General features: G+C 35.7%; 1 protein-coding gene and 1 long non-coding RNA gene across 10 annotated transcripts in view; one reads left to right on the forward strand and one right to left on the reverse strand.

Annotated features, from left to right (window-relative positions):
* The window catches only part of rl (Mitogen-activated protein kinase rl), a 222,494-nt gene that overhangs the window by 46,457 nt on the left and 160,869 nt on the right, over positions 1-15,168 (forward strand). For all 7 annotated transcript variants that reach the window (XM_070212627.1, XM_070212626.1, XM_070212625.1 and 4 more), the window contains exon 3: positions 6,901-7,027. In XM_070212627.1, coding sequence (XP_070068728.1) covers positions 6,901-7,027 — 127 coding nt within the window. The remainder of the gene's footprint in view (positions 1-6,900; positions 7,028-15,168) is intronic.
* Positions 1-15,168, reverse strand: part of LOC138912307 (uncharacterized) — a 110,544-nt gene that overhangs the window by 23,827 nt on the left and 71,549 nt on the right. Inside the window, exons 1-2 of one of the 3 annotated variants that reach the window (XR_011417833.1) lie at positions 12,775-13,208; positions 1,722-1,909 (exon numbers count right to left, since the gene is read on the reverse strand). This is a non-coding gene — a long non-coding RNA (uncharacterized lncRNA). Of the gene's footprint in view, positions 1-363; positions 968-1,721; positions 1,910-12,774; positions 13,209-15,168 lie in introns of those variants that run through there. The other 2 variants (XR_011417832.1, XR_011417831.1) reach the window with 2 other exon arrangements.

Raw genomic sequence — 15,168 nt, forward strand, 5'->3', positions numbered from 1 at the left:
CAGTAACATGATGCATACCAAAATTTAAGGAATCTCGTTAGAGCCCTTTTTGAGAAAAATAAAAAAAAGCTAAAAAAAAGTTTAAAAAAATTTGTTTTGTGCATATCTTTTTAAATGTTACATTTACACAAGCTACATATAGGAGGCGCTTAAAGCATTTTAAAATAGCTTTCAAACGAGGTACAGCACAAGTCTCAGTAGTTTAGAAGTTACGTCCTTCCGTATTTTAGCTATTAATAGCTGTTTTCCCGCTAAACTAGCGGGTTTTTCCAAAAATGGTAGAACCAAAGTTCCTTTATCGAGCTGTTGAACATCATATCAAATTTTCAGGACTTTAAAACCATGTTTTGGACAAATCTTTTACAAGGTTGCGCCGTATGCAATTTCTGGGACCATGACTTTTTTACCTTTTTTGGCAGCACAACTTTCCTAATATCAAGAAGAAAGTCCAAATAACGTTTTAGGGAAGTATAAAAAAATTAATATTAAATAATTTTTTTTTATTTTCCATCAAAGTTGGAAAATATGGAAAAAATGGACGTTTCGCAAATAACGCATAACAAAGATAACGCTTACATACGATTTTAAAAATTTCAATATTTCGGAAAAGTAAAAATGCAGTTTTATTGTGTTTATCAAAACCTATCGAAATGCAGAAGAAATTTTTTAAATCGGATAATTCCTTAAAAAGTTACGGCGGATCAAAGTTTTTATCTCCATCTCCCTCGCATTCCCTTTAGCTGAGTAACGGGTATCTGATAGTCAGGTAGACAGGTTTTACTGTAACCATTGTTTATTAAAATATTGCAGGACAGAATAACCTTTCAAAACTTTGGAGGGTTGGCCTCAATAACTGTAGAGATATCTCTTAGCAAGTGAGGAAGTAACGTGTATACTTATTATTTTGACCAGTGGTGTACATCCGCCAAAAACAGTCGTTGCATCGAGCCGCGAACTAACCGCATGTCTTTTTTTCCATTTGAAGAAGAAATAAGAAACATAAAAGAGATAAAAAAAGAAATCAGCAACAATTTATAAAAAATAAAAAAAACAAGAGAGAACGCTATAGTCGGGTTCGTGTCCCGACTGTCTAATACCCGTCACTCGGCTAAAAGGAGTGCGAGGGAGATGGATATATATTTTTGGATTGCGTATAACTTTTTAATGAATGGTCCGATTTAAAAAAATGTCTTCTACATTTCTATAGGTATAAATATACACAACAAAATTGCATTTATACTTCTCGGAAATTTTTAAAGGTGTGGCCGCCAGACACATTTTAAAATCGTTAGTGGGCGGTTTTAGGCGTTAGAAAGGCCGTGGCGTTCGTCTGAAATAAACTTGCGCTGCGTAGGAAGCCCAAGAATATGTGTGGAAAATCTCAACCTTCTAGCTTTTGTAGTTTCTGAGATCTCAGCGTTCATACGGACAGACAGACGGACAGACAGACGGACAGACAGACGGACAGACAGACGGACAGACAGACGGACATGGCTTGATCAACTCGGCTAGTGCCCCTGATCAAGAATATATATACTTTATGGGGTCGGAAACTCTTCCTTCTAGCTGTTACATACTTTTGCACGAATCTAATATACTCTTTTACTCTACGAGTAACGTGCATAAAAATTTTAATTTAAAACAAGAAAGGAAGCTAGCTTAAACCAGCCAAACGTATATACCCTTGCAGACAAAGTAAATACCTAGAGTTAAATGCTCACTTTATCAGTGCAGTTCCAGGGATTCCAGATTCTCCGTGCCTATTTAAAATTTTGTTATTAGGTTGTCAAAAATCCAAACGTCTACTTTCTACAAAGTTACAATGAATTTTCTTATATTTGTTTGATTATTCCTATGGAAGCCTTAAGATATAGTGGTCCGATCCGGCTCGCTCCGACATATGTGATACCTGCAATAGGAAGAAGAAATGGACTCAGGAATTGATGCTGATCAAGTATATATCAGGGCTGTGAACCCATATTATTTTTGCATGGGTTCGGTTCGGGGTTCAAACCTAATCGACAGATAATGTTCCGGCTTGCGAGCCGGTTCAATGATGAGCCGGAGCAGGGTTCAGGTTCGAACCAGGGTTCAAAAAAATAAATTTTCTTTTAATGAAATAATAAAGTCAACATTTATTTTCATGTATTTTAATTGAAATATGTACCATAACATTAAGACTTATAAGTAAAGTTAGAAGATTTATGATTTATAAAGTGTTTACCAGTTAAGGCAAAAAGTATACTCTTTGATTTAATCATGTAATTTTAATTTGGGCATACTGCGAAAAGTTTTGGAAGATGATAGTTATGTATTATTAGATTGTTTGCGTTAGATGCAGTCATTGCATAGACAAAATATTTGCGGATTTTTATTTCCCTTAGTAAATAAACTCTATTTTAATATGATCAGAAAGCCCCCACAATGTTGAATAAAAAAACACGAACACACAATATAAATTTTTCGTGAACCGAACCGAGTATAAAAAAAAAAAGTTCCGGTTTGGATCCGGTTTAATTTTAAAAAAAATTCGGAGCTCCGGTTTACGGTTCGGTTCGTTATCTAAAAAAAAGTGAACCACTCCGGTTCACCGGAATGGTTCACAGCCCTGGTATATATACTTTATGTGGTCGGAAACGTCTCCTTCACTGCGTTGCAAACTTTTGACTGAAATTATAATACCCTTTGCAAAGGTATAAAAAAATGTTTGTGTGTAGCTTTAGTGTCTTGACTCTGCTATTTTGATCTGGGTGTTCGATAACATGACCATGAGGGTGATCCCCCGACCTCGCGCTCGTTTGAGTCCTTGCACTTGTAACGGGTGTTTTTTTAGAGGTATAGAACTTTAAGTTGCAATAAAGCAACGATGGATTATTCGATTGACATGCATTTTTATTCGAAAGATAATCTTGTGGCATTACATTTTATATATGATTTCTGGCATATGACCGCCACGGAGGCTCGGATGTAGTCCAATCTGGACGTCCAATTTTCGATGACTTTTCCCAACATTTGCGGCCGTATATCGGCAATAACACGGCGAATGTTGTCTTCCAAATGGTCAAGCGTTTGTGGCTAATCCGTATAGACCAATGACTTTACATAGCCCCACAAAAACTAGTCTAGTGGTGTTAAACCACAAGATCTTGGAGGCCAATTTACATGTCCAAAACTCGAAATTAGGCAGTCACCAAACGTGTCATTCAATAAATCGAATAAAATAGCACTATTTGCAAGCGTTGTTCAGGCGTGAGTCCATTCATGATGAATTGCTAAACCAATCTGAGAATAAATCACTTGACAGCTGTTAAATAAGTCGCCATCTTGAACAGTGATGCCAACTTAAAGTTCTATTCCTCTAAAAAAAACACCCTTTTATTTGGTCTTCCTTGCTTTGTAAGTTGTCTAGCGAATATAGATTTTCGCCTGAATGTTGTGTGCAGAAAGGGAAATAACTGGAACGCCACGGCCTAGAAAAGGGAGCAGTTAAGAGCAGCGAATAATGAGGCTCTGCGAAATAAGTTAAAATAAAAATGAAATAAGTCCCCGAAAATTGGCAGCTGTTTCATACAGGGACTGCAAATAAGTGTTATGAGTTTATAAAAATTGATAGCCAAAATAGCGTCCAAAAAATAAGGGAAAAAAACCACTTACTTAGTATGGTTCGGCAAATGGGAAAACGTGATAAACCTTTTTTTTCAATTTTTGTTTTGTAAATTAAAAATAAGTTTTATTTTTCAATTTTTAAATTAAAAATTGAAAATAAGTCATATTATTCAATTTTTATTATAAAAATTTGAAAATATGACTTATTTTTAATTTTTATAATAAAAATTGAAAATTAGTCTTATTCTCCAATTTTTATTATATAAATTAAAAATAAGTCTTATTCTCCAATTTTTATTATATAAATTAAAAATAAGTCTTATTCTCCAATTTTTATTATAAAAATTGAAAATAAAAATTTAATGCAAATATCGTTTAAACCAATGGAGTATGGGCTAAATCTAAATCTAATCCTAAAAATTCGCGGAATACATCTTTATATCAATTTTTTAAAAACCGCGAATTCTTAGGGACAAGAGGATATATTTTTGTGTATCTTACATAACTTTACTTCAGATACCTAAATATGTATTCTATGTCGATTCTTTAGAAACCGCGAATTCTTAGGAACTAGAGGATTTATTTGTGTGGATCATACATAACTTAACTTAACTAAATATACTTATAAATAATTGGAAAATTCGCGACTTTCATTTTTAATTACTTTATGCAAAAGCAGACAGATGGACAGGTGCATTTCGACTGGGACATTTATTCTTATCAGTTGGATTTTCTGGTACTAAATGGTTTTTTTTGACGTCATGTACTTCCACCGAACATAGAAGTTACATATATAAAACATTAAAAGGCGCTATAAGTCCTTAAAATATCCTTGGACATAGTCATGTCATAGCTCATATGAAAGGTATGGACTCGAAGATCAATCCTGTTTTTAGATTTTGGCCCATTGGTTTAAAAGATATTTGCATTCAATTTTTATTTTCAATTTTTATAATAAAAATTGGAGAATAAGACTTATTTTCAATTTATATAATAAAAATTGGAGAATAAGACTTATTTTTAATTTATATAATAAAAATTGGAGAATAAGACTTATTTTCAATTTTTATTATAAAAATTATAAAAATTATTCAATTTTTATTATAAAAATTGAAAATAAAACTTATTTTTCAATTTTTTCTATAAAAATCAACAAATAATTATTATTTTCTAATTTTTATTTTAAAAATCATAATAATTACGATCCCTGGTTTCATATGAAATAAGTCCCCTATGGTTTTGTCAATAAATATATATAATACAATTGAGTGTTAAACAGGCCAATATTAATGCATACTTAGATTGTATGAACCGCACGCACTCAACGCCAGAATAGAAGTGAACGAGAATGTCGAGAGAGCAAAAGAACGACGAAAAAATGAGAAAAAGAAGCTCGATGGTCTCGTTACTCTTAGCGGTTTACTTTAGACATCGGAATGTGCGTCTACTTCTCGTACACATACATTCATGCAAACATTAATGTATGCGTGTACATTAGGGCGGTCCAAAAAATGAAATTCTTTTCTCACCCCTTAACATGGTATATTAAAGTATGCAAAAAATGTATGTGAAAACAAAACAATTTTTTTTTCGAGATTTAGACCTTGCGAAACGTCTTCAAAGTTTGCTTTAAAATTACTCATACGAATCTATACGGTAGTTACCCGCTCTCCCGCACTCCCGCATAAAACGTTGTTATTGGCACAGCTAAAACTAACGCTCTCCCGCTTACTCACTCCGCTCACTCCCTCTCGCTCTCGAATCTTTTTTCTTTTTGCACTGTGGTTTGGAATATCGCTATAATGGTTGTCTGTTGTTCAAAGAAATGCATGACAATACTGATCATTTTGCTAAAAGAATATTTTATTTACATTTCCACAACAGACTTAAAACATTTTCTTACAGATTTTTGTGTTTTAAAATGCAAATAGCATTAAAAGTATTCAAAAAAAACTAAACAATCAAATCAATTGATTCTCTTAGCCTTATTTACACGTGCCTTATATTGTTTAAACAAATGAAAATGTTTAAACAATTTGATTCACGGCATCCCCTTCCACCTGCTTTCCTTATCTAAACTAATATATAATTAGAACCCTAAAAAACGGTCAGTAGCAAATTCCACTCACAACAAATTGACATAAAAATCTACAAAAATCACATTAATTACTAAAATAATTACTATCCGCGAGTGAGGTACAAATTAGAACAAAATACGACCCCAAAGTGCCCCAAAATTCGATTTGTTTTTGAAGTGAAACTTCTTTAGGCGCGTTATGCATTTTCGGGGACGGAGTAAAACAAATTCATGACCGTCACGAAAATCTTCTTCTTCCCTATCACATGTGTAATAATGTGTATATATGTATGTGCACTAGGGCGATCCAAAAAATGAAATTCTTTTCTCACCCCTTAACATGGTATATTAAAGTATGCAAAAAATGTATGTGAAAACAAAACAATTTTTTTTTCGAGATTTAGACCTTGCGAAACGTTTTCAAAGTTTGCTTTAAAATTACTCATACGACATGTATAACAGTTCGAATTTGGTCGAAAAAAATCGCTCTCCCATTTCTTGTCTTGTAAAATTATGAATTTCGTTGGAATAATTGGTAAAAAAAAAGGAGAGCAAAATATCAACTGAATTGTTGATATCTATGCCACCTTGATCAGAAAAACTTTTTGATCGAAGGCAACAGTGCGTATGGGTGATTAACTTTGAAACCAATTCGCAGACCTTAAAACACGATTTTTTTAAAAATTGTCTTTTGGTATACCTTGAATACCACAATGCGCACCGTATAAGCGGGTGAAAGTTGGACCTTAAAAATTTCAATACATATGTGGACCGCCCTAGTGTAAATTTATCCATGTGACTTTTGTAAATTTGAACATTCAAATTTCAAGATCCCCAAAGTAAAAAACGAAATAACTCCCCAATCCCAAAACGTTGGCAAAACTAGAAAAAATTTCATTATTTTTTTGGGGACTTATTTCGCAGAGTCAAATACTGAATTTCCCGTGAATAACTCCTCACGCGAACACCGACTGTCTGAAAAAGTTCGTATTTTGTCGACAAGTATAATCAAAGTAAAACTCAATTCTTTTGAAATTTTTTATTGTTCAGATAAATACAAGAAGTCTAGAAAACCGTTTTGCTGTTACAATAAGTTCATCTGATCCTTAACTGTTTTAAATGGATAGCGACTTTCGCAGACTCTTGAAAAAATACCATTTAGATATTTGTTTCGTTTTTCATTCACTTTATACTCTAACCTCTTTTTATCTTTTTAGGTCTGCTGATGACACGATAACTAGCCAAAGGGTTGCAATAAAAAAAATTTCACCGTTTGAGCACCAAACATATTGTCAAAGGACTCTTAGAGAAATAACCATATTGACCAGATTTAAACATGAAAACGTAATTATAAATTTGTTATATTTTAGAAAATATTAATATTATATATAATATTAATAAGGGAAGTTGGACTATTTGATTAGAAAAATGAATACCAGGGCATAAAACCAGAACCGGAACCAATAAACGAAATAAACTGATTCTTAATAGATAACCGGAACAGGTACTAATACCAAAACGAAACTTTCATTTTGAACCGATTGCGTATTGCTGGTACCGGTACGGTGGTGGTACTCATTTACTAAATTCTTAAAAAATCCTGAATAAAAGAACACAAATGTATGTAATTCATACTATGTATGAGCTCCAATTTTTATACCCTTGTAGAGGGTATTATAATTTCAGTCAGATGTTTGCAACGCAGTGAAGGAGACGTTTCCGACCACATAAAGTATATATATTCTTGATCAGCACCAATAGCCGAGTCTATCTAGCCATGTCCGTCTGTCCGTCTGTCCGTTTCTATGCGAACTAGTCTCTCAGTTTTAAAGCTATCGCGATGAAACTTTCCCGAAGGTCTTCTTTCTATTGCAGGTAGTACATATGTCGTAGCGAGCCGGATCGGACCACTATATCTTAAGGCTCCCAAACAAATATAAGAAAATTCATTGTAACTTTGTAGGAAGTAGGCGTTTTGATTCTTGACTACTTAAAAACAAAATTGAAATAAATCGAATCGCTGAATCTGGAATCCCTGGAACTGCACCGAGTGAGTATTCTTTTATCTACAAGGGTATATAAGCTTCGGCTGGCCGAAGGTAGCTTCCTTTCTTGTTCTCTGAGTGACTTCTTCAAGTTTTTTTTAGCAGATGTACTTCTTACGGAAGAAAATGTCGCTGTATAAACACCCTTTGTTTGAACAGGATGTAAATCAGTAACTTTTGGTGCCTTTCTACGTTTTTTGTTGTCCCTTTTCTGGATTTTAAAAATATATGTTTAGTTTTTGCTTATCACTTTTTAAGGGAGGGTCATCGAAATGATTATGTTTGATTACTTGGGGAGGGGGGGTAGTCTTGCACAAACTTACTTTCAGCCTCTTCTAATAGAGAAAAGCCCTCATCCTCATATTTAGGAACGAATAATAGTTTTGGAATTCTATCTGATAATGAAGATACAATGAACTCTACTGGCGATTCACTCTTGTCTGAAGCTGGTCACTGCTCGATGTATTCAGCCAGTGCCTCTGCCCAAACCAATAATAAGAGGTTTCACGGATTTTAAGTAACTGATAGGATTACTAACACCCGTGACTACTGCCTTTCGCCTTAAGACGACTGGGCGATCCTCCTGTAGAATTACTGTGGATGATAGCAGTAGAAGTATTAGATCTTTTATTTAATAAAAAAATATTGGGGGTTGACAAAATACATATATAACAAAAGAGATTTGAAAAATGTCTTCTACACTTCGATAGGTATAGGTATACACAAAAAAATGTATACTTCTCGGAAATCTTTAAAGATGTGCGCGCCAGTCACATTTTAAAATCGTTAGTGTGCGATTGTGGGCATTAGAGGGGGCGTGGCGCTCGGTTGAAATAATGAAATCCCAACCTTCTAGCTTTTGTAGTTTCCGAGATCTCAGCGTTCATCCAGACAGACGGACATCGATATATCGACTCGGCTAGTGATCCTGATCCAGAATATATGTGGGATTTTTAGGTTTACTGTTTATTTGTGGTTAATATTTTAATAAGTATAAAATCAAGTGTATAAAGATATTTTGAATTTCACACGTCTTCCTTCGTCTTCTGGCCCGTCGTCCGTCGTTACTCGTTGTCTTCTCGTCTTTTTTCTTAGTCTTCTCGTCTTTTTTCACTCTTTCTTCTAGTGTTTCGTTTTTGCTTCTTCATATGGGTTATTCAGCTTTTCGTCGTAGGTCACGTTTAGCTCTAAAGGTATTGTCTAGGGTAAACTGGAATTGTGGATGGTCGCTTCCCAAAAGCAGACACATCCCACATTCGGCCATCCTGCTATGCTTTCGCCTCGAATGCATCTTTGTCGTCATCAGGTGTTGACCAGCGCTTTAACTACTCAGCACAAGTCGAGGAATTAATAGGACCATCAAAATTACCGATCTTCTTAACATCGTACGAGTTATTACCTTTGGATTTGACAATCTTGTACGGACCCAAGTAGTTAGGTTTTAATTTCAAGCCGCGTCCAAATTGTGTCCTCTTAGTTGCTACAACATCACCGACGTCATAGTGATTGGCTTGTTTGCGTCCAAAGTTGTAGGTCTTTCTATTTTCGTCGTGGACCTTAGAAATTTGAGTCTTAGCTTTGCTTCTCAAATGGGTTCGATTGTCGCTGTACGTACGCTGCTATCGCCTCCTTGTTGATCAAGTCGTGAAGCTTGACATCTTCTTTGGTACGCATTTTGGAGCTTATCAAAAGCTCAAATGGAGTTGTGGCGATCGATCTAGCAAATGTGGAATTGATCGCCTGCTGAACTTTATCGACGTGCTTGTACCACTTGGTTGAATCGTCAATGCTTAGTTTTGAGAGAACTGAAATTATAGTGGCGTTCAATCTCTCGACTTGCCCGTTCACGCGTGGAAGTCCTGTGGTCGTCTTGATGGCTTTGATGTTTTTCTCGACGCAATACGTTAAGAAGTCCTGCGAAGTAAATGCAGACCCTCGATCGGAAATGATGATTGCAGGGTTGCCAGTTTTGTGATTACGTCGTTCGAGGAAGTCGATTTAGTCGGGTACAGCCAGCAGAATTTGGTAAACGAATCCACAACGGCGAAGATGTGCTTGTAGTCTTTATTGGTCGAGTCTAACGGACTTAAAAAATTCACATGAAAGCTGTGCAGAGGGACGTCTCCCTTGTCCAGTGGATGCAGTAGTCCTTTTTGTTTCCATTTTTTTACGATTGCTAAGAATACACGGGATGCAGCCATCTATGACCTTGTGAATTTTTTAATCTAGACTTGGAATGTAATACTCTGCGCAAATCAGATTCTTGACCTTTTTCGATGCGAAATGCCCCTTATCATGAGCTTTTGTGATGATTTGCCTCTGCATATCCTTGGGCACCACAACTAACTCAGTGTCGGCATAATTCTGTATGAATTTCCTAAAATATCCAGTTAAACCCAAAAAACTTTCTAGTTGCTTCAACGTTTGTAGTGATTTGAATTTGGCCACAGCATCTATCTTCCCAGGGGTTGAATAAATCTTATAATTTTCAATAAAGTGTTCGAGGAATTGTATACGTGTTTTTAAAAAATGACACTTTTTAAGCTTCAACTTAAGACCATATTCTGAACAGGTGTCAATAACCTCCCTCAGGTTACGCAATGAGCTTTCTTCATCCATAGCCGGTATGATGACGTCATCGATGTAAGGCAGAGCGACGCCTTTGCGAGTCAGCTCACGAAAAATTGCGTTTACATGCCACTGGAAAACGCCAGGAGAGTTTGAAAGGCCAAAGGGTACCTTTAAAAACTGATATTGTCCACTTTGAGTGACAAACGATGTGTATTTTCGGCTGGGCTCTTATTGATCCTGCGAAAGTCGATGCAAAATCTTGGAAAGCCGTCACGCTTTTTTACCATTACCACTGGGCTGGTAAACTCGGAGTCAGACACTTCTACGATTCCAGTTTGAAGCCATTCGTCAACCTGCTCCTCTACCAAACGTGTCTCAGCAAAAGGCAAGCGCCTTGGTCTGGCAAATATCGGGGTCTCGTCTTTCAGGATAATGCGCATTTCGATTTTGGTGGTCTTCAGGTGAACCGGTTTGTAGTTGTGTATGATTTTTCGTACTTCGTTTTTGGCAAACATACTTGCTTGCTCGTTGATATTAAGGTCGTTGGAATTCTCTACGACGTCGATTTTCATCACGTTGATTAGATAATTTTGTTCTACCGGACTCGGCATCTTTCGCACTTGCAAACCATCGCGATTGAAAATAATTTCAGCATGTAAACAAAGTTCTTCGCCGACAATCAATTGAAAATGCATGCAACCGATTGAAACAACGTAAAAGTCCAATTCGAACTCGTTATTGTCAATGAAAATCGTCTCTTTGAAAAGTCCAATTGGACGTATATTGTTCGCTTCGCGCTCGCTACCGAAACCAATTAGAGATACACTACAGTCTTGCAGTCTCGGACGTTGTATACCGTTGTACAGATCTTCGCGAACCAGGTTGAATTTGCTTCCGGTGTCGAACAGAGCTTCGCACTTTTCGTTAGCGAGACCAACTTCTTTGCTTGTAAAATTACTTTTAGACCGTACTCGATGGATGTTAACTTTGTTTTTGCTCTCGGCTTTTTCTTCTTCGTTACAATTGCGCGAAATATTTCCGTACTGATTACACTTGAAACATTTAGTGCTGCGTTCTTTGTTTTTGCAATTATTGGACAAGTGTCCTTTCTCACCACAATTGTAGCAAGTAACCTCTTTTTTAAAGTTCTTCTTGGGTGCTGGCAGTTTTTTACTTCGAATCATATCGAATATTCGAATATTTTTTTTTTAAGTTTTTAAATCAATTTATTTAATAAAAATAAAAAATTTTAAAATTGAATTAATTTTTTTTTTTAATTTAAAAATAAATATTTAAAAATGTTTAATAAATTACATAATATAAAACAATTAATAAATAAAATAAATTTAAAATTATTGTTTATTAAATAGACGGTTAAATAAATAGTTGTAAGTTTTTAATTGATTAAAAAATGACTTTTTACTTTTTGTCATTCAGAAATTGTCAAAAAACTTAAAACTTAACTTTTAATCATTAACAATTGTTAAAGGACTAGTAAACAATGATAAAACATAAATTCCATTAAGATCCGATAAGAGTGAGAGAGTAGATCTACTTGCTGCGACGTTTTTTCATAGAAAAAAGCCGAGGCCTTGCTAAAACAAATTCGATATTTTAAAAACTAAAAGTGGCTCCAACTTTTTACAAAAACCGATTGTAACTAACAATATGGCAAAAGTATTAAAATAAAAAAAAAAAATTTTTTTTGTGGGGGCAATAGTTAAAAAATTTTTTAAATCTTAATTTGTTTTTATTTTTAAGAAATTAAAAAAAATTTTTTTTTAGGAAATTTTATTTTGAAAGGAGAGGTTTTAGAGGAATTAATGCAAAAGACATGAAGTCAATTGGATTCATATAACCGGAGATACAGATTTTCAATGAGAGGGTACTTTTTCAAATTTGACAATTTTTGGCACACTTAAAAAAATTCTAACTAAAAAAATAATTTTTTTCGGTCAAATCCTGATACACGTGCTTACTTATTTTCCGAATAGTACGTGTAAAAAAAGTTTCAGGCAAATCAAAAATGTGAATTTTTTTTTTGCCCAAATCTGTTCGGTTTGTAAAAGAACGGCCCATGTATATTCTTGATCAGGGTCACTAGCCGAGTCGATCTCGCCATGTCCGTCTGTCCGTCTGTCTGTCCGTATGAACGCTGAGATCTCGGAAACTACAAAAGCTAGAAGGTAAAGATTTTGCACACATATTCTTGGGCCTCCTACGCAGCGCAAGTTTATTTCAGCCGAGCGCCACGCCCCCTCTAACGCCCACAATCGCCCACTAACGATTTTAAAATGTGTCCTGCGCCCGCATCTTTTAAGATTTCCGTGAAGTATAAATGCAATTTTGTTGTGTTTATTTATACCTATCGAAATGTAAAAGACATTTTTCAAATCGGACCATTCATTAAAAAGTTATACGCAATCAAAATTGTTTATATATCTATCTCACTCGCACTCCCTTTAGCTGAGTTACCATTGTTAGATAGTCGGGACACCAACCCGAGTATAGCGTTTGCACTCTTTTTGGCTGAGTGACGGGTATTAGATAGTCGGGACACCAACACGACTATAGCGTTTTCTTTTGTTTTGAACTCATTTAGGAGAGCAATTTTAAGCGCGTTCCAGGAGCTCAGACCTCTCTCACTCATGATAAACAATTTAGCCGTGCCTCTCAGCGATTTTTTCGCGAATATTAACTTTTGAACGTCATTCCAGCAAATTATTACCGCTTGTTTTTCGAACTCAGTTAACCACGACTCAATTGAAATTGAGTTAGTACCGTCAAATGTGCGAATCAAATCTTCCATGTCGCGAAAACTAAAAGAAAATCTTGGTGCTGCCACCTCGTTGCAAATTTTTATCGACTTCTCTTTGTAAGTACTTTTGACAAAATTCGTCGCGTTTTGCATTCCGTTTTGTTCTGCAAACAAACTCGTCGTTTCGTGTGGATCTGCCGCTTACATATACCTTGTCATCTTCGTCTGAGGAATCAATTTGATTGTGTGCGAGAAGCTTATTTTGCACCAAATTGCGAAATATGTCAAGTCCGACGTCGCCTACGTTGTAGGTGATGTTCAACACATTGCAAATTGAGGTCAGATCGCGTTCGTTTAGATTTTCCTGCACGCACATTTCCTTCGCTAAGTAATTTTCCGAGCTTTCGTCGAAGTCAAAACCGGAAAAATCTCGAAGTCGTTGGCGGTTGCCTCTATCACCCTCGTTCTCAAAAATTTGTTTGTGGAAGGCTAAAATGTTCTCCTTTTTGCCTTAGCGCAAATTTTCACTTATTTGGTCATTTAAGGTCATTTAAAATTATGTTTTAAATTCTTACACATATCGTTTATTTATTCTATTACGTCGTAGTTTTTTGCAGGTTCACTTAGCACGCTTCTTCGGTTTTTCTTTTAATTTCGTTCACTGATCACCGGCGTGATCCCAAATGTAAGATTTTTAGGCTTACTAAATATTTTGAAAGGTATAAAATAAAGTAAAGTCTTCCTTCGTCTTCTGGCCAACGCCTTCGATCTCTTGAAATGCTCGAACTCAACTCGTCCGTCGTTACTCATTTTCTTCTTAGTCTTCTCGTATTTTTTCACTCTTCCTTCTTGTTTCGTTTTTGCTTCTTCATATGGGTTATTCAGCTTTTCGTCGTAGGTCACGTTTAGCTCTAAAGGTATTGTCCAGGGTTAACTGTGGAACTGTGAATGGTCGCTTCCCAAAAGCAGACACATCCCACATATATATACTTTATAAGGTCGGAAACGCTTTCTTTTCCCTGTTACATACTTTTGCACGAATACAATATACACGCTTACTCTACGAGTATCGGGTAACTACGAGTAACTTTCTAACATAAAGACATGTATGTTTAGTGAACGTATTTTAGTTTCTTAGTTCTAGAGGTTGCCATGACTTATTCAAAATTTGACAACGTTTAGGAGTAGATAATGAAATAAAAAAAAATCGGTTTTATTAGTATAAGAAATCCAATAAAATGTCCTTATGAAAACGCTTTAAACCGAAATTAAAGCAAACAGTGAACAATAGATACAATGAATAGTTAAAATTACTTCCATTGAAGATTTAATCCTCAGAATTGTTTTTCCATCAGAAAAATCTCTACAATTTTGGGATTTTCAACTTTGGCGTCGAATTCCAAAGACATGGGCAATGGTTCACAATGGGGACTATTTTTTAGAAATGCCGTGATGTATTGAGAATAGGTTCTACCGAAAATAACAAAGGTTAGTCTAATTATATAGGCCACTTAATTCAAAATGTCGGCAAGCATCGTGTTTTTGTATTCTTAGCCATACCGCGGAACCTGTAAGTGATGGGACATAAGTTTGTATGAGACTTTTACTCAGGAGCACCCAATTATCATGGAAAACTAGAAAGGGTTCGTGGAAATTTTTGGCTGTGTACCTGTGTAATCAGTGTTGTACAGCGTTCGTTTTAGAGGTTTTACATTCGCACTGTTAGAATTAACATTAACATAGCGCAACGCAGATGCTGCACAGCTGCTAGCAAACTTTGCGTTATATTTACAAACTGATAGTAAACAATGAAATTTAGGCTGATAGTAAACAATGAAATTTAGGCGTTCTGCTGCGAACATGCTCCCCCAGTTGGAAGATGACGGCTTTCAACCGGTTTGGTTTCGATTGGCAGAACGGCGATCCTTGCTATGGCTCTCCTTACCAGTGCCTTTGCGGTGCGGATGACGACAACACTTAAAACGCCGTCCCCTCCTGTAATGACGCTGTCCACTCTGCCAAGGGGCCACTTGAGTGGCGGCGCGTTGTCCTCCTTTATCAGGACCATGGTTCCGGGTTGGAGATTTTGCCGAGTCGTCTTCCACTTCCCA

Source organism: Drosophila takahashii, chromosome 2R, assembly GCF_030179915.1.
Source record: "Drosophila takahashii strain IR98-3 E-12201 chromosome 2R, DtakHiC1v2, whole genome shotgun sequence".
NCBI classification, from domain to species: Eukaryota; Metazoa; Arthropoda; class Insecta; order Diptera; family Drosophilidae; genus Drosophila; species Drosophila takahashii.